Here is a 23,283-nt window from a genome sequence, read left to right as displayed (position 1 = left end):
TCCTAGCAAGATCCATCAAAGTTGGGGTTGCTTGTATCCAAGGCAAGGTAAGATAAGTGAGGAACTGGGCTGTGTGTGTGGTTGGGGGAGGGGGTGTCTGGGATTTTTGTGTGTGTCTGCTGCTTTGTTTACAGAAACTCTTTCAATATTTGCTTTCTTTGTTAAGCATATGAACACTGAACATTTTGAAATTAACAAGCAAGCACAAAATACACACATGCACATGTATGATGGGAAAAGTGCAATTCCTCTTGGCATTTTGGGGTACGACAGTAAGACGCACATCTCCTGGTAATTTGGGTACTGGAAATGAATTAATAATAGAAAACAGAAACATAATTCCCATAGCTAAGGAATTAGCAAGTAAACAAGAAGTGTCAAACAGCGCATCCCTATTAAAGAGGCTTTTTGCTTTTATGCTTATGCAGTGCTTAGAAGATGTAAGGTGCTCTCTAGATGCTAGATAATAGTGGTATTTTACTTGTTTTTCCTTGATTTTTCCTATTTGAATGTTATGTTCTACTCAGAATAAATCAAATGCATTTTACGGCTCTAAAGGAATTAAAGAGCCAATCTAATTAAATAGCTTGATTGATGGCTTTGCTTTAATAAATAATGGATTTTTAGTGACATGTTTACATGGATGTTACCTGTAACATGTTTTAAGGCACAAGATGAAGAAATTAGATCAGGGAAAGCTCTTAGCCAGCAAGTTCTTTATTCTTCTCCTTTTGTAAAGCTCCTAAGTCTACAGAAGAACATTAAGGATCAAGGGACATCCTAATATCAATGATGGGCCAGATTTGGACTAACTCAGGTTTGCACTGTTGTAACTGAAAACATAGTCTGGCCCAGTGATTGTAATTGCACTTTCTTTGTACTGGGCTCAAAATCTCACTCTCTCTCTCTCTTTCTGCCTCCATAACTGGGGTCACTTAGTGTGTAAATGTAAAGAACTTTCAGGTCTGCACTCTGGAGGCAGTTGAGGGAACAGGGGGAGTTTTCTTGGGGAGCCAACATGGGCTTTGTTCATTGGGGTTCAAATCTCTGCAGTTCTTAAAACACAGGAGCATGCACTACCGGCTTATTTGGCTGTTCACTTTAGAAGCAGCATCCTCTCTAATGGGTAGAACATAGAGCTGAGAATCAGGAGATTATTCATGACGCTGGTGTGAGTTAACAACATCTCAGGACCTCAATTTCCCATCTATATGATGGAGATGATCCTGCTGCCCTTTCTTTGTAGAGCACTTTGAAGGCTATGGATAAAATAAAAACACTGTGAAATAAATTATCAAGATTATATAAGTGCAAAGTTTTACTGTTTGGATCAATGGTGCTTATCAATACACCCGGTAAAATCCTGCCCTGCTGATTTCAGATGGATCTGGATTTGTATAACTCGAACTTTGTCTAACTGCTAAGTGTATCTCTGAGTTCTAGGACTGTTATTTTACTGAGCAAGTTCAAAACATGCATCAGCTGTCTACAGATTGCTTGTAATATGATTGTAACTCACCTTTATATTCTTCTGAGTTTGCCCAAAGAAATAGATCACCTACAATTTCAATCTACAGTACAGGCAGCAGAGAATCCTGTGGCACCTTATAGACTAACAGACATTTTGGAGCGTGAGCTTTCGTGGGTGAATACCCACTGCGTCTGACGAAGTGGGTATTCACCCATGAAAGCTCACGCTTCACAACGTCTGTTAGTCTATAAGGTGCCACAGGATTCTCTGCTGCTTTTACAGATCCAGACTAACACGGCTACCCCTCTGATACTTAACCTACAGTACATCTTCACCCAGATATCAATTTTTTCTTCACCAATAATCAGTTTCGATCTTTGTTCAAAAGGGTAATATATGTCTATCATCCATTACATCACAGCTAATATTTGAGCCATTTATCTTACCACTGTAATGACATTCTTCTCTTTTTCAGAGCTGATCTTGAGAGCTTTATCTGTATAATTATGGAAGTATATTTTAACTGGTTGTAATGGGCACTAGACTCTGCTCAAATAACATAGTCTGCACTTATCTGTACACAGAACTTCCACTATGTCCCTCCATTGTTAAGAAAAGAGAAATTTCCTCTGCATGTGTGAATAAAAACCTAGTCTATATCCCTGTACATTTCACCTCTGTGTATATTTCCTTTTTCTGGTTTTTTTAAAGATTTGTTTTCTTTATTTTTAAATGCTGAAGGCATGCAAGCCTGTGACACTGAAGAGCTGTTAGTTCTTATCCTGAAGAACAAACAAAACTTTTTAAAAAAGAAGTCTTAAAAAGTAAATGTAACTGTGATTAGAAACATTTAGAAAAGTTGGCCTGCTTATTTGGTAAATATATAAATGATTTAGGAGCTGAGCATTTGTTGGCAACGGATAACAGTCTAATAAAGTTTTGTTTTCCATAGTGCATACCAATAATGCTATCAAGTTTTTTCAATTATCTTACTTAGCAAAGGTGGAAATCGGTGCTTCTCATTAATGGCTCTTTTCTTGTATGTTGTAAAAAATCTGCTTATTTAGCACTTTTTCCTAGGTGGATTTTCTCAGAGTCATTTGTGGCTGATGCATTTGGTGTCCAAGCATGATTGCATTCAGACAAAATGTTTTTCATTTGCTGTTATTAAATGTTTGTTCGTGGTTGGTGATAGTCAGGTACAGATTGTTCTTAGCTTTGCAAGCTGTCCAAATTGTGTAACTCCTGCTAATTCCCAGGAAAACGTTCCTAGAATATCCCGCATGGACTATTTGGGCTGTACAAAATATTCAAATAAGCAAACAGTGACCATCCCTGATTATCCTCTTCCTACTGCTTTTGCATCTGTGTAACTCCATGGACTGCAGCTGAGTGACTGCCGATTTATGCTGGTGCGAGTGCAGATGTTCACACGGGGGCGGGAGGGTCTAGTCTCCTCTTAAAAACTTCTCTTAAAAATACATCCTGTAGCAGTGATGAGAATTTGACATTCTGAGATTTAGCCCTTACTCACATGAGTAGCCTACTGAAGTAAAGCGACTTCTCCCATTTGTATAACTGGAGGATCAGGCCCTTTACACAGGCAAGTCCGCTACAGAAGAGAAGCAAAGAGAATGCCTGTTGCTATTATAGGAACATCTACAGTACAGCCGGAACTGAGCCTTCCAGCCCAGGGAGACTGACACCTGCGAGCTCCACTTCAGCTAGTGCACTAAGAATAACAGGGCTTGTATTCAGGTGGGTAGCTGGTGCCACAAAATCCAGGCTGCTATTTTTGGTGTGATGATAAACTTCCAGTTGAAGTCTATGAGCAACCAGCCAGAGCAACCATCTACATGTACGTGTTCTCACCACATCTCCATTCTTTCCACAGTTTAAATGCAAGAAAATGTTTAAGCACAATTTAACATAGATCAAAATAGCAGGGAAATAATTGCCAAGATGGCAAGAGAACACAGGCAATGAGGATAAAGCACTGGCAAAACTGTGTTGTTAGAGTGAAGGTATACATCAAAGTCAAGATTTTCAAAAATGATTCATGATTTTGGGTGCTCATCTTCAGACACCTTGAAGGAGCCTGATTTTCAGAAATTGCTGAGTACTCGCCCTCTGAAAATGAAGCCCCCCAGATGGACCCCCAACGTCACTCATCACTTTTGGATTCTTGGCCAAAGTTCATCCATTTTAAATATGAGATTTGGAAAATCCTAGTAGATTTAAGTAGACGAAGCCTGCCATGAGCTATTTCCCTACATTCTCAGGGGTCGGAACAGTCATTGCACTAACCAGATTAATAGTAAAAGGGAGTTTGAAATGATCATAGAGAAAGCTAATTCTGACTGCATCATATATATAATAAAAGAATTGACGTGGATTTCCAAAACTTAAAGATCAAAACTTACTTCAGCAAATGCATTATTAACAACAGAGGGTATCTGGCTTTAACTGTTTATAATTTATGGAGTGCATTTTCCAGTGAGTCCCATACTTCAATGTCTTTTTATAATGGACTGCTTTCTGCAGAGTGTGTCATATCTCATCTGTGGGATGAGAACAGAAGAGCAATGCTTAGCTATTTGTGTGCTGGATTCAGCAGTGGTATTTTTCCCCTTCGTCATACATTTTCACGGTATTACTGAGAATTCCACTTGCATTTAAGCAAGGCTTCCCAGAACTTTCTGAAATCACTGACATTTCTGATATGGGAGTATCTTGGCTTTTATGGTAATGAATGCACTTGAGGGCACAGTCCTGCTTCAACGGAAATCTGTGTGAGTTTGCCCATTGACCTCAATGGGAGCAGGATTTTTCCCAGGTCCTCCAGTGCATCTGTTAGTAGCTCATATCCTTGTTTCAGAAATACTCTGCCATCTGCATCTTAACAACGAGTAAGACCCTTAGTGGAGAGACTCACAAAATGATACATTTAACTAGCACAGGTAATAACAGACCACTTTTGATGGCACCTGAATAATTGCAAAATAGTACAATAAGAACATAACATAAGAACATAAGAACGGCCGTACCAGGTCAGACCAAAGGTCCATCTAGCCCAGTATCCTGTCTACCAACAGTGGCCAATGCCAGGTGCCCCAGAGTGAATGAACGGAACAGGCAATGATCAAGTGATCTCTCTCCTTTCATCCATCTCCACCCTCTGACAAACAGAGGCTAAGGACACCAGTCCTTACCCATCCTGGCTAATAGCCATTAATGACTTAACCACCATAAACCAATGAGCTGGTTGCTGAGTGTGCACACCACTGCCCTCTACAGGATGGAATTACAATTGCTAAGGGTGATGTCAGAGGCCCTGTGTGACTAACGGTAATGGAGATTCTCCTTTACCTCTAATAGTAGAGGCCTATGCTTCTAAAGCGGGAAGATCTGAGTTTTCATGCTGTTGTCATGAAGAGCCTAATGTCTATGATGCGCAATATGTGACACTCCGTGACCCTGATCCTTCCTTTGAACACCATACACGCACATCCCAGCAAAGCCCCATTGACTTCAGGGGCCTGCCTGCTCCTGTTCACTGCAAGAGTAAGGTCTAAATTTCTGGAGGAGTGCAGAGCTGTTACAATGTTGCTATTAAAATTTGTGTGAGAGAGTAATCAATGCACAATGGCAGGAGAGTGAAAGATTGTGCTGCAGCGTATGGAGTCTTGCCTCAGTTCTGTTGCTAACTGTCAAGCAGGAAAAATAAACCCCTTGTGATTTATGCTCAGAGTAGTCTTCAGAGTGGTGTGAAATATGATTGTCTGAGTCGGAGAGAACAATGATGGCTGTTCACATTTTTGATAGGGAATGGTTTTGAACTCTGCAACGAATTACACTGTCTGGTTTTTGCTCAGCCATCTTGGCTTGGGGATGTCATTTCGCTTTTATTAAAAGAAAAAAGAAAAACATATCTGCAGAGCCCTCGGGTCTGATGTTAGGGAGTTACCATGTTGTGGATGGTCAAGAGCTCTACTTTGGTTTGGCCTTCTGTTGGAAAGGCGCTTCGAATGGTACGTGCAGAGGTTGCTGCTGTTTATCCTGTCTTGATATGGCAGAAAAATGTTCTTTCTTTTATCTGTTTTAATTGGAACGCCAACAAAGATGCTGAATTACACCAGGAATTTAAGCTTTGCTGTGTTTTGAGCTAAAATATGGGTGAAACCCATAAATATGTCGAAATTTCAGACATGCAATTTTATCTGTTATTTCAGATAACACAGATTCTGAGACATGCATTCACAAGGAGTAGCACCTTACCTCCTCATGTAGACCCAGTGAATTCAGTGGGAGTATTTGTCAAGTAAGGGCTACTCAGCATGAGTAAAGCTATTGGAATCTAGCCTACAACAAGAAGGACAAATCCTGCCAGGAGCTGTGTTGCAGTCATAAGTTTACTCAGAGCAGTTCAGATCTAACTTCACATCTCTTTTGGAGTAGGGAGGTAGAACACTAGCGTTCAACACTTACCTGAGATTAAGCTTGAGTCATGATTCAAGTAGAAGGGGAACAGACATCTACAAAATCCAAATGACCAAGGAACTGAGTGGAATTGTTCAGGCAACACTGGAATATACAATAGATGAACAACAGATGAAAGTGAAGTAACTAGTGTAAATAGCTAAACTCTGGGAATATGGTTAAAAGTGATGGGTCAAATTCATGTCTGACATACACAAATGTAACACCCCTGACTGTGGTGAGTTCAGCTGACGCCATCATCAATGGCTTTGACTTTGCTTTCAGTGGCAAAAATGATTTAAGGCAAAATCACTCACAGAAGGGAAAATCCTGCTTCCTTCTCCCACCTCAGCAGGCCCAAAATTCAGGGGAACCAATATCCTTCTCTGCAGCAGGAGAGGACAGCGTTTAGGGGAGCAGCACGCTCGTTGTCCTCATACAGAAGGGTTTAGAAGCCAGGGCTGAGGAGTGGTGGGGTTAAGATGGGCTCAGGCTGGCCCTGATTTTGCTCCCATTTAAGTCAATGAGACCGTACTTTTGCAACTGACTTCAATGAGAGCAGAAGCAGGACTTTAGTCCCTACAATTTCCGCTCCTTCTAATTTTGCCGGAGTTGAGTTCCAGCTGGTTAATCAAATGTCTTTTGTGATGCAGGTGCCATAGTGTTTAATGTTATTAGTGCCCCAGATGCCATTTTTAGCTCTTTGGTCTCTGGGACCAGCACAGACATTAAACCACATGAAACAGGTGTATTTAACCTCACCATTTATTTTTACTTCCCCATATCCAAATAATCAGGATGTGGTTCTCTGCAAGGTGATAGATGGTGACTTTTCCTTTCATTGCACAGCCAAGTACAAAAATACACATTATAAAGCACCACAACAGGGACGGGGGGACCATGGTCCACATGCTCAACTGCCGTAAATTGGTGTAGCTCTGTTAGCTTCTGGATCACTGCTCAGAATGAGTGGACACATCAGCCTCACCTTATTCATTCCTTTGTCTCTCTCCTTTAACTCCTCTGGAGTTGTTCTGGTTTATATCAGCCATTTCCTAAACCTTATGGACAAAAGAAAAGGGTGTGAAATCAGATAACAAAAGCACATGTAAAAATAATTAAAATGAACACCATTTTTATACCTTCCTCTACAGCGTCTGCTACTAGCGAATGTCAGTACAAAGATAATAGCCAAGGTGGCTTGTTATTCTGATCACTTAAGGGAAAACCCATTTGAGAAGCAAAGAAATTAGGCTGACCAGATGTCTTGATTTTATAGGCACAGTCCTGATTTTTGGGTCTTTTTCTTTTATAGGTTCCTATTACCCCTCACCCCCTGTCCCGAATTTTCACACTTGCTATCTGGTCATCCTAAGAGAAATGAACATACGTGTTATAGCTGGACTTTGAAACCAGGAGTCCAAGTACTTTGCTTCATCTCTCTTGTGGTGTGGGAAACAAGAGCAAAGTCAAACATTTCTGCTGGGTACATTCTGCCCGATCTCGTGAGAGATCTGCGAAAGTCAGGATAAAACAACTCTTGTACATCATCAGAATGTATTTACACAGCCAGCTCCAGCAGGAGAGTCAACAGAGAGTGGCAGAGTCAGAGCTGAATTATGTTTCTGGGGCTGAGCATGGAAAGAAGATTAATAAACAGATTAGCAGATTTCTTCTGGGGCTGGAGGCCCCAACCCAACTCCCATTCAAATCAATGGCAAGATTTCCAGCCAGGATGGTGTGAGCTGGGTCGGCTCCTAAGGACAGCAGAATTGGGCACTAAGCTATGAGTCAGGGGCTGCTCCTGGCTCTGCTGAGTGGCCTGGGCAAGTCATCATTCGCCTTTATTCGGCACTGGTGAGGCCTCATCTGTTTTGGGCCCCACACTACAAGAAGGATGTGGAAAAATTGGAAAGAGTCCAGCAGAGGGCAAAAAAAATGATCAGGGGGTTGGAGCACGTGACTTATGAGGAGAGGCTGAGGGAACTGGGATTGTTTAGTCTGCAGAAGAGAAGAATGAGGGGGGATTTGATAGCTGCATTCAACTACCTGAAAGGGGGTTCCACAGAGGATGGATCTAGACTGTTCTCAGCGGTGGCAGATGACAGAACGAGGAGCAATGGTCTCAAGTTGCAGTGGGGGAGGTCTAGGTTGGATATTAGAAAAAACTATTTCACTAGGAGAGTGGTGAAGCACTGGAATGGGTTACCTAGGGAGGTGGTGGAATCTCCATCCATAGAGGTTTTTAAGGCTGGCTTGACAGAGCCCTGGCTGGGATGATTTAGTTGGGGACTGGTCCTGCTTTGAGGAGGGATTTGAACTAGAAGACCTCCTGAGGTCCCTTCCAACCCTGAGATTCTATGATTCTATGATTCTAAATCATTTCCCCTCCATGTGTCTGGTCTGTTTGGGGCTGGCTCATCTTTGTCCTTGTAACTGTTCATTGCTGCCCTTGTCATGTACCCTTCCTCCTCTGTGCGTGTCAGTGGGGAGTGATTCAATAGGTTGTTCTGCTTTGCAGATGCTGCAGGTTCGGTTTGGGGTGGTGCACTCTGTCCTGGTGCTTACTCTGCTGCGGTGGCACACCGGTACTGCTATCCTCGCTGAGGCAACTCCGCAGGTAAGAGGCTATTCCTGACACTGCCGCATGCACCTTCCCTTCCTAGGGAGCTCGAAGCCAGGGACAGCTGGAGAGACAGGTATCTCCTTAGGACGGGGATGAGATGGGCAGTGGGCTCTAAGGGCAGTGTTCGAGTTAGACTGTGACGATACCGTGTGCCAAGTGTAAAGGGTGGCACAGAGCTGCACTGCCCCAGGAGCAGAAGAGAGGATGATGTGTGAACCAGAGTCACAGTGTCTCCCGCACCACTCACTCGCTATGAGAAGGAAGAGTAGGGTACTTCATCCCACCAAGAGTAACTTCCCCTCTCCTCTCTTTGCACCAGCTATTCTGGCCAGGGATTAGGGGAGAAGGATGCAAGACTGGCACCCTCTGTGCCCCATCCGTGACCACTTATTCACAGTGGGGAGTATTGGATGGAGATCTGAGGAAGATGGGGATCTGTTAATCAAGAGACAAACAGGTGAAATTCATCAGATAAAAGTTGTGATGATTTACCCAGCTCCAAGGAGACTGAGTAGAGTAAATGGGCAAATACTTTGCTCATATGTTGGATTCCCTGACATCTTTCCAGGAGCCCAGGGACTGCACCACGCTGTTCTTTAGCAGGTGCAGCCTGTGCAGGCCAAAGAGCCACATATCATCCTGCTTATTTATTTGAGTGGACTTCAGCTGGATCAAGAAGGAGCATTGGATGGAGACCTATGGTCCTGCCATGCTTCACCTGCCCATGAAAGCTGTGGGATTCTGTGGGCCACACCATAAAACATGAATGGGGCACATCTGACCCAGAGGCCACACTTTGGGCACTCTTTAGTGGAGAAATTAAAATACACTACGGCTGGTAGGGAAATGTTTTTATTTTTTCCATAGAAAACCAAATTTTTAGTACAAAAATCAAAAACTGAAAAAATGAGAGCCAAAACTCAACAGATATTGATTCAGACATGGCACCCCAGTGTATCAGGGGAATTGTAGTTTGAGTGCCGCTGGCTATCAGTCTCTTCTGTAGGCTGGACTCCCTGGTCGGACTACATTTCCCATGATGCATCATGATCTGCCCTCTTGCTGTGCCACTGCAATGCAACATGGGAGCTGCAGTCTAGTCCGAAGACCAGCACAGAGGAGAATAGATTCATAAGACACCCAAACAACTCCCATCTGGGTCTGAAACAGCATTTCTAAATCAATATGTTCTGTTTTGGAGTATTCCTTTCTTTGACAAAGTCGAATTTCTCTGCAGAAAGCTGACCCCTTGATAACAAAATTTTTTCAGTCAAAAAACAATTTTGATGGAAAAATTGCAACCAGCCCTAAAAGCCATCAGGAGTTTATAATTTTGAAGTGGTCTCAGCTTCCAAGGATTTTTCCTTAATATCTGGCAAGATCTTCTGTTAAAGTGGGCTATATATGAAGGGTTTTAAATGGTGAAAGCTTTCAAGTTTCCTTGAAAGATTTTTAATCTTCCTTAAAGTCTCATCAGATGAGTGTTCACGTGTGCAAAAGAGTTTCCTAAATGGACTACTCTTAAACCCTCAAACAACCTAATAAACACATCCTACCTGTGATCGATGTGGAGTGCATACAGTTCACATAGCTCTACGTGTAGATGGACTTGTAGAATTTCCCTGATGGCTTGTTAAGATCAAGGGAAGCCCATTCGTTCCAGATTACACACTTTACAAATATTGCAGTATAATGCAGTGATTCAGGGGCATCCTTTCTATCCTTAGCAGTGGGTTCCACTTCCTCATCCAATCTATGACCATCCAACCTAATGAGATATTCTTTAATGAGTTCTGACTGGCTCCCTGAATACGCACAGTGGAAGCACAAAAGGAAGGAGGTTAGGTAATTCATCTGCATTTTTCAAACATAGGAAGCATGAATGTGGATATTCTTACAGTAACTACAGAAAAAATTCTGCTACTATCTTACCTTTATATCTGAATCTGAATCATTCCTGAGATATCAGACCAAGATATCCCAGGAACCATGAACAAGACAGCCTTGTCCCCGTCTTTCAGGCTGTTTACTGGGATGGCTCCCTTGTTGTGTTTCTAACTTCACTCTTTCACAAGGACAAGTTATTGGCCTATCACTCAATCCCTGACCTAGGGGACCAATAGCAGCCTTTCTTCTGGTCCCTATCCTTTGACCTGTATGGCTTGGGTGGCCCTACCAGGAGTTAAAGTTCCCACCAGCATATCTATCAGCCTTCCCACCGTGTCAAGGTGCTGTCCTCTGAGAAGGAGACATGTATTGGCTTTGAAATGCTGCCTCCCTTGGAATCGAGCATATTCACACAACAGAATAAAACCAGTGTCTAGGTCAGGAAATGAAGAAGAAGACTGTGTCCAACTGAAAGTGAATGGGGAATTTGAAGTAGGCAGAGAATAATCTCCCACATTATCGTTGAGCAAGGGCACTGAGGCTAACATTCTTAATCTGCTGAAAAGTGCCACAGATTCTTTAATGACCAAAAGTGGTCAGGGATCAGCTTTACATCTGTTTTTAAAAAGGCTAACCATGGAGCAATGTTTTTTGTCTCTTACAAAGCAGAGCAAATTGTTTCATTGTCTGTTTTTATGTCTTCGGTATTGACAGAGGTCAGTCAGTATTTGTCAGCTACCCAATATGCATAAATATAGTCTAGTAAGGGTGTTAAACTTAATGTCATAAGAACAATCATATTGGGTCAGACAAATGGGTCATCCAGTCCAGTACCTTGTCTTCCGACAGTGGCCAATGGCAGGTGTTTCAAAAGTAATGAACAGAACAGGGCAATCATCAAGTGTGCTAAATGAAGTTCAAAAAACATCCTGCCTATCCAAATTCCCTGCGAGTTTCAAGAGGATACTCTGTTCTTTATTTCCTGTCTTAAACTTGCATAAGGCTACCATGCCATGCCCTACCTCTGAATTGGTAGCCTTTCAGTGCTAGGTGAAATGATTTTGATGTATTCTTTGCATAACAATTTGTTAAACTTGTAAAGTGATTTGGAATGAAAAATACTGTATAGACATGTATTACAGCTGGTCATAAACAAGGGGTCGCTGCTTGGGTAAGGAAAGCCCCTGGCAGGCCAGGCTCGTTCGTTTACCTGCCCTGTCTACAGGTCCAGCCGATCGCGGCTCTCAGTGGCCATGGATCGCTGCTCCGGGCCAATGGGGGTTGCTGGAAGTGGCAGCCAGTATGCCCCTTGGCCTGTGCCACTTCCAGCAGCTCCCATTGGCCTGGAGCAGCAATCCATGGCCACTGAGAGTCGCGATCGGCTGGACCTGTGGACGGGGCAGGTAAACAAACTGGCCTGCCAGGGGCTTTTCCTACACAAGCAGCGTGCCCTGTTTGAGAAACCCTGACATAAACCAAAAATTAGTTTTCTGAAAATATCAGAGTTTTGAAGCGGTTTTCATTTCAAAGAGTTTAAAAATAAAAATTTAATTTTCCCTCCAAAATTCATAGAATTATTTAATTGAAATTCAAAAAAATATTGAATACATTATTAAAAACTGTTATTGAAATGATTATGGAAAGTTTTTGTTTACCAAAAACCCAGGTTTCACTAAATAAAAAATGTTGATAACCATTTTGAACAACATTTTAGAGCAAGATTTCAGTTACAAAGTCACTCAATTTTTTGTGAAAAATGAAGAATTTCAACAATGTCAACAACCTGACATTAAAAAAATTCCTCTTGGAAAAGTGGCCAATTTTCCATAAGAAATCATCTCATTCCAATGATTTACTCCAGCTTTAGTATTTGTCGGTTTTAATGTATTTATGGGCTGTACCAACCACTGTGCTCACTGTGCTGATTGAAATTCTTGTAGCTAAAACAGAAACATCGAGCAAACCCATCCCCTCTTCCTTTGCAGCCCTTTGACTCTTCCATAGTCTTAAGCATGGAAGCACATTCCGCATCCAGCGAAGAGAAGTCAGCCACTGACCTGGCAGCTAAGCTACTGCTTCTTGATGAGCTAGTGTCTCTGGAAAATGACGTGATTGAGACCAAGAAGAAAAGAAGTTTCCCAGGGTTTGGGTCTCCTCTTGACAGGCTTTCTGCTAGTTCGGTAGATCTGAAAGGCAAGCAGAGGTAAGCTGAGTGATTGGATGATATAGTGATGAGCGCTATAAAGAATATTGATAGATAGACCTTCCAAACGTAAACTACTTATTTTCATTAGCTAGCTAGTTCTGTGATCGGCTGTGGGTAATTCATTTGTCAGTATATTGAAGTCACTGCAGACTACTCATCTTCTCAATGTTGCTGCAAGATTTATGGTAAATAATGCACTCTGCAGCTGATTTATCCCTGTAGCCCTAATCAACCTACAAGAGACATCCAGGTAAACTTATTCCTCCAACGCATCCTTTTCCATTCATGTTAATGGCCCTTCAGTTTAAAAGGCTCTATAGGCAGTAAAACTGTTCAAGGAATATATACTGTCTGGGGTTTAAAAGTGAAGGGGGGGTTGGGAGGTAAAAGTTTCCAAGAACAGATGGCTGGTGAAAGGGCATCTTACACAGCAAATCTTGACCGACACTGTAGTGTGCATACAAGTCATGGACAGTACATGATAGGACAGCATCTTGAGTAAGGCCTCCAGGATCCTGGTCTATTGGTTTCACTGAGACAGGGTCTGAGCAAAGCCCGTACAGTGTACCTATCCTACAACGCACCTGGTAAGATTCAGGCCTGATATCTTGACTGTTCATCCAAAAGGAGATGGGGCTTTATGTTGGAACGAGCCAAGGAGATGAGAACTAAGAAGGCAAAGGAGATGCGTGTGGCTGCTGGGCAAGACTTGCAGGATGTCTGATGTTCATTGGAACGGAAAGTGCTCACTGAGATCGCTCTCTTTCACCTCCCCTGCTATTTGCTGCTGGTGACCATCTTTCCTCACCTTTCAGCCCCAATCCAGGAAAATACTTAGTGACATGCTTAAAGTTAGGCACTTGCTTAAGTGATTTGCTGGAGAGGGGCCTTCACATGGATGAGTGAACAAAGTTAAGATCAAATAAAACCTGATCCAAGCCTTCACCCAAAACTCACCACAAACCTGGAACTAGAATTTTTACTGAGTTCTGTAAAAGTTTGGCTGATTATGTTTAATTTGGAAGTGAAAAATATTCACTAGAGCTAGCCAACATTTTCCAAAATTGGTTTTTCCACAGACATTTTTGCAATTAACCAGCTTTAATACTAGCTCTGCACTTCCAGGCTCTGGCCAGTAGAGGGTGAAAGGTGAAATGATTTAAACCTCAGGCAGGGTTTTTTGCCCTTCCAGCTCACTATGAAATCAAAATGTGCCCATTTCTGTGAAAAAAAATAACTTCAGTAAGTGCGTGGGGTTTTTAAGCAAAATTTGGCTGTTTTGGGGAGCAAAAATGAACCCTTTTTTCAAAAGAAGCTGTGGAAATTCATATTTTAGTTATAAAAATATCGATTTGATCTAAATTACAGAGAAAGCAAAATATCTGAAGAAGGGGAAGAGGAAGTTTGAGAAATGGGCCAATATTTCTCATGACATATGTCAAATCAAAGCCAGTTTCATCCAGGTCTAGCTGAACTCAGAAGTGCCAGAGTATCACCAAATATCTCTTTTCATGACATTTCCAGCCCCAGTTTCACCCTCAAGGGTTTCATTGCTCGGAGGAGCAGACAAGCTTTTGGCTCCTGGATGAACCAAACGTTGAAGCCTTTTGAGTTTCTCTGATCACTACGTTTTACACAGCTACTGTTCTACCCAGCATCCTCGGATCACCCTATACAATGATCACACGAGTGTATAGACCAAGGGAATGCTGTTTGGTCATGTAGACCAAATGCAAAATGTTTCTTAGCATATATACTAGGGCACGTGTAAACCAATGCCAGAGTCTCTGCCTTCTCCATGGGATGATAGCCTGCTACTGTAACACCTTTAGCTCAAGGGTGTTTAGAGATCCTGAATGTAATGGCTTGAAAAGCTCTCAAACGCTGAAAAAGACTTTACGGGATGCATTAATACAGTGCCGTGATATACGCTCACATAGAAGAAAATTACAGCAGAGATTGAGTGAAATCCTAGCCCAACTGAAGTCAATGGCAAAGTGGCCATTCACTTTGTCCCGGATTTCACCTATTCTTTGTTAATGTTAAGAAGCCTTGGAAAGCATAGACAAAAACAAGAGAAGATGAGCTTTTAGATGAGATTGAAGCGATGGAGACTCCAGTAAGCATCACCAAGGCACAAATAATGTTTTTAAACAAAATTCCTTTTGATTTTCCTGCCCAATACCAAGGCCTGCTTGGCCGACAGGTGAAGATGCACAGAAGCTCTGCAGACAGACGCTCGGCAGGATGGGCTGAAAGTCCCTGTCATTGCTGCAGATGGCCACAAGAGGGATCAGCTCAACCATAAAACGCCTTAACTTTGTTCCAATGAATCAGATTCATAGACTTTCAGGTCAGAAGGGACCATTATGATCGTTTAGTCTGACCTCCTGCACAATGCAGGCCACAGAATCTCACCCACCCACTCCTGTAACAAACCCCTAACCTATGATTGAGCTACTGAAGTCCTCAAATCATGGTTTAAAGACGTCAAGCTGCAAAGAATCCTCCAGCAAGTGACCCGTGCCCCATGCTGCAGAGGAAGGCGAAAAACCTCCAGGGCCTCCCCCAATCTGCCCTGGAAGAAAATTCCTTCCTGACACCAAATATGGCGATCAGCTAAACCCTGAGCATGTAGGCAAGACTCACCAGCCAGCACCCAGGAAAGAATTCTCTGTAAAAGCAGCAAAGAATCCTGTGGCACCTTACAGACCAACAGACGTTTTGGAATATGAGCTTTCGTGGGTGAATACCCACTTCGTCAGATGCAATTCTCTGTAGTAACTCAGATCCCACCCCATCTAACATCCCATCACAGGCCAGTGGGCTATTTACCGCTAATAGTCAAAGATCAATTAATTGCCAGAATTAGGCTATCCCATCATACCATCCCCTCCATAAACTTATCAGGCTTAGTCTTGAAGCCAGATATGTCTTTTTCCCCCACTACTCCCCTTGGGAGGCTGTTCCAGAACTTCACTCCTCTAATGGTTAGAAACCTTGGTCTAATTTCAAATCTAAACTTCCTGATGGTCAGTTTATATCCATTTGTTCTTGTGTCCACATTGGTACTTATCTTAAATAATCCCTCTCCCTTCCTGGTATTTATCCCTCTGATGTATTTATCGAGCACAATCAGATCTCCCCTAGCCTTCTTTTGGTTAGGCTAAACAAGTCAAGCTCTTTGAGTCTTCTCTCATAAGACAGGTTTTCCCTTCCTCAGATCATCCTAGTAGCCCTTCTCTGAACCTGCTTTCGATGGGAAATATCAGGCCCAAATTAAAGAATTCTGGGACCCTGACCACTATGGAAATTGGGGGGCTCCCCAGATTCCTTAAATTGTTACCATCCCTTACGTACCCAGCCCCACACTGACCCCCTAAATGCCCCTCACCTCACATCTATCCCAACAACCCTCCACCAGCCCCCACTGATCCTGAGAGCTCCCCCACGCACATCCCAGCAGCCCTGACTTACATCCCGCTGACTGCAGCCCCCAACACTGCAGCCCCACCAGCCGCAGTCCCTAGCATCCCCCATTCACCACCAACATCCCGTTCCCCAACCCCACTGCCCCCCAGCACTTGCCCCATATCCCTCACACCCACTGCCCACAGGACCCTCCTGGCCACTCACCGGCACATCCCCACAACTCAGCACTCCACTCTGGGCGACAATGGCTCCTCCTTATCCCAGCCACCCAGCTCTGCTGGCTCCCATCACCAATCTCTACGCTCCCACGCGTGGCCTGGCCACTCCTCTGACATGATGGAGGGGCAGCCAGGCCAAATCTGAGTGAGTGCCATTGTGAGCTGGGGCACAGCGTCATAGCGCTACTTGGTTTGGGGGGGTTTCTGGTGGCTGGGGGCTCCTCAGAGATGGGTCCCTCTGCAAGTGCACTGAGTGCACCTTGGTTAGTCCGGGCCTGGGATCTTTGTGACAGTTTGGGTTTTGAGTTCCAGTTTTACAGTGAATTAAGCGATACTGAAAGGCAGCAGATTGACAGCTCTGGAAAATTAAGTCCTCCTTATAGCCAACCAAACACAGACAGAGCACAGAACTGCACACTGCCCTGATGCCTCTGATTCCCTCTCAGGGAAAAAAGGTGTGTTCTTAACACAAGTTAGCTAACACAAAGTAAAACCCTAGTGAAGACCAGGGCAACTGGCAGTTTTCACACATTTTAGCAGGACGAGTTAAAGACTTTGGGGGATCCTATGGTTTACCTTGATCCACTAACTCTTGTGAAAACTTCAAACTGCCCGATCTTCACTAGGATTTTACACTGTAGCTACCTGGAGTTAAGGACATGCCGTGTTTCCTAGTGAAGACAAGAGCCAAGAGAGTGAAGAGAGTTCATTTTCCAGTCCTCCATCTCTTTGTAAAGTTTCTCCAAGGACAAAAATTAGGATTAGTCCCCAGGTGGGAATTCACTAGGTGTTTGCAGAAACACCATGGTTTTTATTGCAAAGTGGCAGTGCTTTTATGGGTGAAATGCGAGTTCTTCCACTCTCAAAAACCATGCTAAGTTTTTCATGAAACATTGTTTTGTTTTTCCTGCCTGCGTGGCCGTATTGGTCAGGGTGAAAGACACAAGGGAAGGTTTAGCTAGGAATATCTCGCCTTTTGGTTCTGTTTGTTTAAAACCAATGACTGAAATCTCATGCTCATGTTTGCGGCTATTGAGTTGTCTAAACGTTGCATTGCAAACAACCATTTTTAGAAAGGAAACTGGAAAACAGCTATTAGGTCTCCTCTATTTCATCCTTTCTACCCCTGCATGATGCTTCTCCCCTGTACCTTACCCTCTCACCCCCCCATGATTTGCGGACTCTATTTGAAATGTCCGGAACAATGGATCACCCTCACCACGTGCACTTCATTTCAGAGAGCATCCTGCAACCTAATGTTTGAAAGCTAGTGAAGTGATTACACAGAATGATTTTAAAAAAACCCAAGTCACAGCCAGGAAAGCCTTTGCCCCAGGACAGGCAGGGCAAGGGGAGAAGTGACCATAGACCACTGCTGAAGCACCCAGCTTCTGGGCTGCTGAAATGGCCTCTGACATAAGTTAGAGCAGCCCCCAGAGCTGCCTACAGATTTGACTGCAGCTCAAAGCTCTATGGCTACTCTCTCCCTGCCCCTGGCATTAACCCAACGCTCCTTCTGCACCGGGGGAATTCACCTGCGGCCTGTCGATGTGCGTGTCCTGCCCCATGTGCTGCCACAGTGTTATCTGGGAGGACAGGATCAGCCCCTTAGTGTTTATCACAAGAAAGTAACACACAATATTCTGCAGTACTCAGCCCATAGAGCCCTGCCCACCCTGGGGCTCAGCCCAGACCTGGGCCCCCAGAGCTTGGAGTCGGACCTTGCCTAAGGCATCTGCCCCTCCTTACCACCCTCCCCTTGAGCCCGTCTTCTAGGGGAGTGAGGAGCTGAGTTTAAGTTAACTCTTTGTTCACCCTGGCATATAGCCGTGGCTTGCAGTCAGGCTGATTTCCTGGGATTCACCCTCTATTTCCCATCCCACTCCTCTTAGTCACACCCCCTCCCTCTCTTCCCTATGGTCTCCCTCAGTAATTCCTCTCTGGCCTTGATTTTCAGACCTTTAGGGACTTGGCTCCACCTCCATCTACCGTCCTGCCCCATAACCTTTCTGGGCTTGGTCACTCCATATGGGGTAGGGGGAGGGAACGTGGTGGAAGAGCTGGGCATCTGCAGAGTTTAGGGAAAGGGCAAGTGGTCTTCATGGGAGCCCCGGATGTAAGGGGCTTCTGGACAGTCGAACGGAGCAGAGCTTGGCTCAGATCCTGCCCTTCGTTTCGAATGAATTAAATGGACAGCAGGGAGGAGGTGCTTTCAGTGAGAAGGCCCCCCTGGAGTTATACTTAGTAAGCTACTGGCTGACCGCAGAGCTGAGCTGCTGCTGTTTGAGTTGAAGATAGAGGAACAGGTCTGAGGAGATTTCAAAGGGCCTGGAACTCTGTGGGTTTGAAACGTAACTGTGGATCCAGCCCTCTTTCCTCGAAAGGCCTTGGTTTTTACTAACACTGGCCCTGTAACGTTCTCCGCCTCGCCTGCGGGCCAAGGGAATGCTCCTGTGGATTCCCTGGGGCTGCCAAAGATGGTTGGAGCAACACGCGGTGCATGCCAGCAAGTGCTGCTCCTTGCTAACGGCGCTGGCACGAGTGTGCAGCCAGCAGCCTACCAGTGGGAGGAGAGGCCCGTCAGGGTCAGCAGGAAAAGCTGACAAAGTTGCAACTGTTCACTGGTGGTGTGAGAGAGGCAAGAGGAAGCGGGGAAGGGAGAGTGAGTTCAGAGGAGACAGGGAGAGGGCCTGGGGGAAGCCAGGGGCAGGGCTGGGTGCAGACTGGGAACCTGGAGACAAGGAAGCGAAATCGGTTTCATTTTACAGTCTTGTTTCATGAGCAACATGAAAAGAGGGGGATCGGTTCAGCATTGCCATGCGGCCCTCTGCGCCACCTTGGCTGGTGCAAAGGGGCCATATGGGAGGCCTCCATCCCCACAGAATGACCCCAGCCTGTGGCCTACTACAGCAGGTGCAGAGACCCCTCTCCAGCATCTTTGCTGCAGCCTCTGGTGCAAGGGACACTGGGAGCAGAGGAGGGAGGGGGCAGATCAGGAGTGGGACGAAGAAGAGCAGAAGAAGGCATAATGGGAGTGTACTTACCCCAGGTCATGTAGGATGGAACATCAGTTGTGCCAACACAACATCTGTTGCTTCTTTGACACTAGAAGACGAGTCCATCCTTCTCATTATTTTCCTGCTGGTTCCAACATTTGGAGGAACTATTCAGTTTTGCTGTGACACATTGGCAAGGTCGGATTTGCTGCAGTGACTCAGACTGATGGTTCATTGCCTTTGGTGTTTTTGTCTCTGACAGTGGACAATGCTGAGTGCTTCAGCATATAAAACCCCACAAAATACCTGACTGTGCACCATTGTACTTTGGAGGAGGACAGGCCTGAAAAATAAGGTTTCCCAGCCTTTGTAACTTAATATTTGATATTTGCCTTAATAATATCCTGCAGCAATGAGTTCCCCATGGGTGAATGAAACTTTGCATAAATACTATTCCCATTTACATTTTAAAAATCTTTTTCCTCTTCTTTGAATAGTTGATGAACAACTACCAAATGGGGATAAAAGACCAAATTCAGCCTTTCTGTAAACAGCTGTAACCCTATGCTCCCAGCAGGGGTAGTTTTCTTATAGAGGCTGCAGTTTATGAAAGGCAAAACACCTTATTTTGAGTAACTGTCCAGAACCTCCATCTTTAACAACAGAGCTGCCCTGACCAAACCCCATTGCCAAGACAGGTGTGAAATGGAGGAAGCAAAGATGCAAACATTTTTAGGTTACTCCTGTGAAGTATCCTTACCAGTTTTTGCCCTGTTCTTTTGTGCAGGAAGGTGGTGGAGTTGCCCAAGCGACGATTTGGAATTCCTCTAGACCGAATCGGAACGAATCGTCTAACCAGCACCAGAGGTTAGCAGATGGTGCAAGTAAGTCAGGTTCACCAAAGCAATGTTCAGGCACCTGGGATCCAGTGCTGCTCTCGGTTACAGACCTGCAAGCTCGTGTGATGTCAGTGGGATTTGGAGGTCAAATCTGTGGAAAGATGACTTCATGTCATCAGGAGGGGGGACTTGGTAACAGTCTTCAAATATGTTAAGGTCTGTTATAAAGGGGACTGTGATCAATTGTTCTCCATGTCCACTGGAGATAGGACAAGAAGTAATGGATTTAATCAGTAGCAAGGGAAATGTAGGTTGGATATTAGGAAAAACTTTCTAACTTTAAGGGTAGTTAAGCTCTGGAACAGGCTCCCAAGGGAGGTTGTGGAATCCCTGTCATTGGAGGTTTTTAAGAACAGGTCGAACAAACACCTATCAGGGGTGAGCCAGGTTTACTTGGTCCTGCCTCAGTGCAGAGGGCTGGGCTAGATGTCTTCTTGAGGTCCCTTCCAGCCTGAGTTTCCTATGATTCTATATAACATTGCTTTAGCTCTGTGTATTTAGCTTTGATGCCAAAAAAAGTTAGGAATTTATAACCCCCACAACAAATCCAATATACCTAACTTTGCTTGTCTTTCATAGACCTTTTTAGAGTATCTTTGTCTGGGGCTTTGAGTTTCTGACTAGGATAATGCAACTTTCACTGCTTTTTTTTCTGCAGGTGCATCTATGCTGGATGATTGATGCTGTATTGGGAATGTCACAGAGATATGGAAGATGCTTCACAGTGTGTCTCGTCATTGATTAATGATTCAACATTTAAGGACTTGACCTGCTGCAAAATCTATTTCACATTGTATTTTACAAACAGTAACAGATTCAATCCATCAGATCAGAACATTCTCACAGCGACGTTTTGGTCTGATAATAAAAGGGAACAGAAAATGAGTGTATATAATTTCACTGCATGATTATCTTTTTTTAAACTCATAAAAGTTTCTTATCCTAGCAAGGACTATTAGAATTTTTGAAGAAAAATAAAACTTTTAGAGATGCCAACAGCACTCCATGGAAGGCAGAATTGCTTTGTAAATTTCACTCAAGAGGGTTGGCTTTTTGTTTCATGTGGCTTAAGGGGACAAATCCAGCTTTTATTCAGTCCTTATTCAAGCAAAACTTTTACTGATGTCAGCAGGAGTTTACCGAATAAAGCCTGTGTAAATACCTTAGGATTTAGCCTGATGCTTGTAACAATCTTTCCCTCACCTCTCTTGTATCTATGTCATGAATCTTTTCATCTGACAGATGCTGAAACTTGGTGAGGCTGTTACTTCCCTTACACCTCTGGGCTGATTAGTTCCTTTCACTCCTTCTTGTACATATGTGGGATGAACTGGAGGTGCCCTCCAAGTAGGAGGTGACACGGCCCCTGAGCCATCTTCATAGAGCACCTGGCTTTAGCTCCCTGAAGTGTTAGGACAAGGAGATTTCACCCCTTCTTCCTTCTCTCACTCTGCAAAACATGACCTGGGACAGAGATGTGGCTCAATTTCAGCGTTTGGATTTGCATCCAGATCTGATTTTTCCTGAAGCTGGGGGTGTTCAGTGCTGGAATTTGGGTCCAGTCCATTACAAAGAAAGGAGAGATGGCTGGATAGCTCAGATCAGGATCCAAACTCCAAGGGTGATTTGTACCAATCTGTCATCAGGAGTAATCATATAGTGTCATCCAGGAAAGGAACTATGTCAGGATGGGACCATAGGAGGCTGGGCCATACCAGGCTCTTTCTTTTAGGTGTGACTGAAGCAAGGCAGCAAGCAGCAATGTGCCACAAAACCCAGTTTTAGGCAGGTGGGCTGTGGCCTATGTGGAGTAGTGAATTAAGCATCCACCTTCTGATCTCATGTACTAAGCAGAGGAGGGAGACTGGCCTCCAGTGGAAAGTTGGCTGAGTAAGGAGGAATCCAGACAACTCCCCAAGAGGAACTAATGTTTCCTGACAGTTCCTACCCTCCCTTCCCCCTCCACTCCCCGTGACTGGAACTGAAAACAAGGAATTTTCACATAAATCTTTATTTTTGTCAACATTTCTAGTTTAGGAAACTTCTCGATTCTTACAAAGCTGTGGCCTCATAGGATTTCATAGCTGTAGCCTGTCACAAATCTGTACTCCAAGGCGCTTTGGCCTTTATAGCCACATAGCTCTGCTGTTTGTTGTATCTGCCTTTGAATGGACCGTGGGATGGCACACACCAATTTTCTCTGTCAGATAGGAAAAGATGGGTTTGGTTGTCAGTTCTCTGCCTTTTTTTAAATATATATATATATATATATAGCTATTATCTTTTAACCACTGATGTTGTAGCATAGTCACAAACGATCACAGTCCCAGACTGAAATATCCAATGTTACAGAAAGAAAGAAGGGCTGTGCCTGAGACATGACGAGTCGCCTCATTCATTTACTCCCATTTTTCTGGGGTCTGCTGAAATTTGTGTTGAATTCTGCTTATTTCTTTAAACGTGCAGTCTGAGGGGGACTTTCTCCTGGTTACACACCTGAGGAGGTTCAGACTGGAGAAATCCAGAGCTAATGCATTATGTTGGGATGCTAAAACTATGTTACAATAAAATGTACTGCATAACTATTGGCCGGCGTTAGCCCTTTTCTCTGTTCTAACCACAGATAAATATTGCAGTCTACAGGCATGTACAGAAATATCTCCACCGTGCAGGAGACCATTAAACTTGGGGAAGGACTGTTGGATGTTGGTAATAGCAGGGAACTGGGAGTCAGGACTCCTGGGTTCTCTTCCAAACTGCCACTGGATTGCTTGTTTTACTATGGCCAAATCATGTAGCCTCTCTTTGTCTCAGTTCATCCACCAGTGCCTAACTCGAAAGGGTGTTCTGAGGCTTAAATTTGTTTGCAAAGCACTTTTTAAATCAATGGATGAAAAGTCCTATCTAAATAGGAAGCATTAGGAGGTCTGTGAAAGATCTGTGTTAAAACTGGAGAGAAAAGAGTAAGTCTGGGCACCATTGCGGTTCTCACAGCCGAATAATGCTGGCCAAGGTTTTTGTACATAGCATGGAGGTTAGCAAACATGAGATGATGATACTGTGACATGC

The 23,283-nt window shown here is 44.0% G+C and overlaps 1 protein-coding gene across 1 annotated transcript; it reads left to right on the top strand.

Moving 5' to 3' along the window:
* OSTN (osteocrin) lies at positions 1 to 23,283 on the top strand. The gene is made up of 5 exons (XM_032777373.1): positions 1 to 47; positions 8,472 to 8,570; positions 12,449 to 12,666; positions 20,103 to 20,199; positions 20,873 to 23,283. Exons 2-4 carry the CDS (start codon positions 8,472 to 8,474, stop codon positions 20,185 to 20,187), a joined length of 402 nt encoding a protein of 133 aa, XP_032633264.1. The 5' UTR covers positions 1 to 47; the 3' UTR covers positions 20,188 to 20,199; positions 20,873 to 23,283.

Source organism: Chelonoidis abingdonii, chromosome 8 (assembly GCF_003597395.2).
Source record: "Chelonoidis abingdonii isolate Lonesome George chromosome 8, CheloAbing_2.0, whole genome shotgun sequence".
In the NCBI taxonomy this organism is placed as follows: Eukaryota; Metazoa; Chordata; order Testudines; family Testudinidae; genus Chelonoidis; species Chelonoidis abingdonii.
This window is presented reverse-complemented; position numbering and strand designations above follow the sequence as displayed.

Coding starts and splice junctions, on each gene's coding strand:
- OSTN (XM_032777373.1), top strand. CDS start 8,472: ATGCTGCAGGTTCGGTTTGGGGTGGTGCACTCTGTCCTGGTGCTTACT. Junction 8,571..12,448: donor TCGCTGAGGCAACTCCGCAG/GTAAGAGGCTAT, acceptor CTTCCTTTGCAG/CCCTTTGACTCTTCCATAGT. Junction 12,667..20,102: donor GATCTGAAAGGCAAGCAGAG/GTAAGCTGAGTG, acceptor TCTTTTGTGCAG/GAAGGTGGTGGAGTTGCCCA.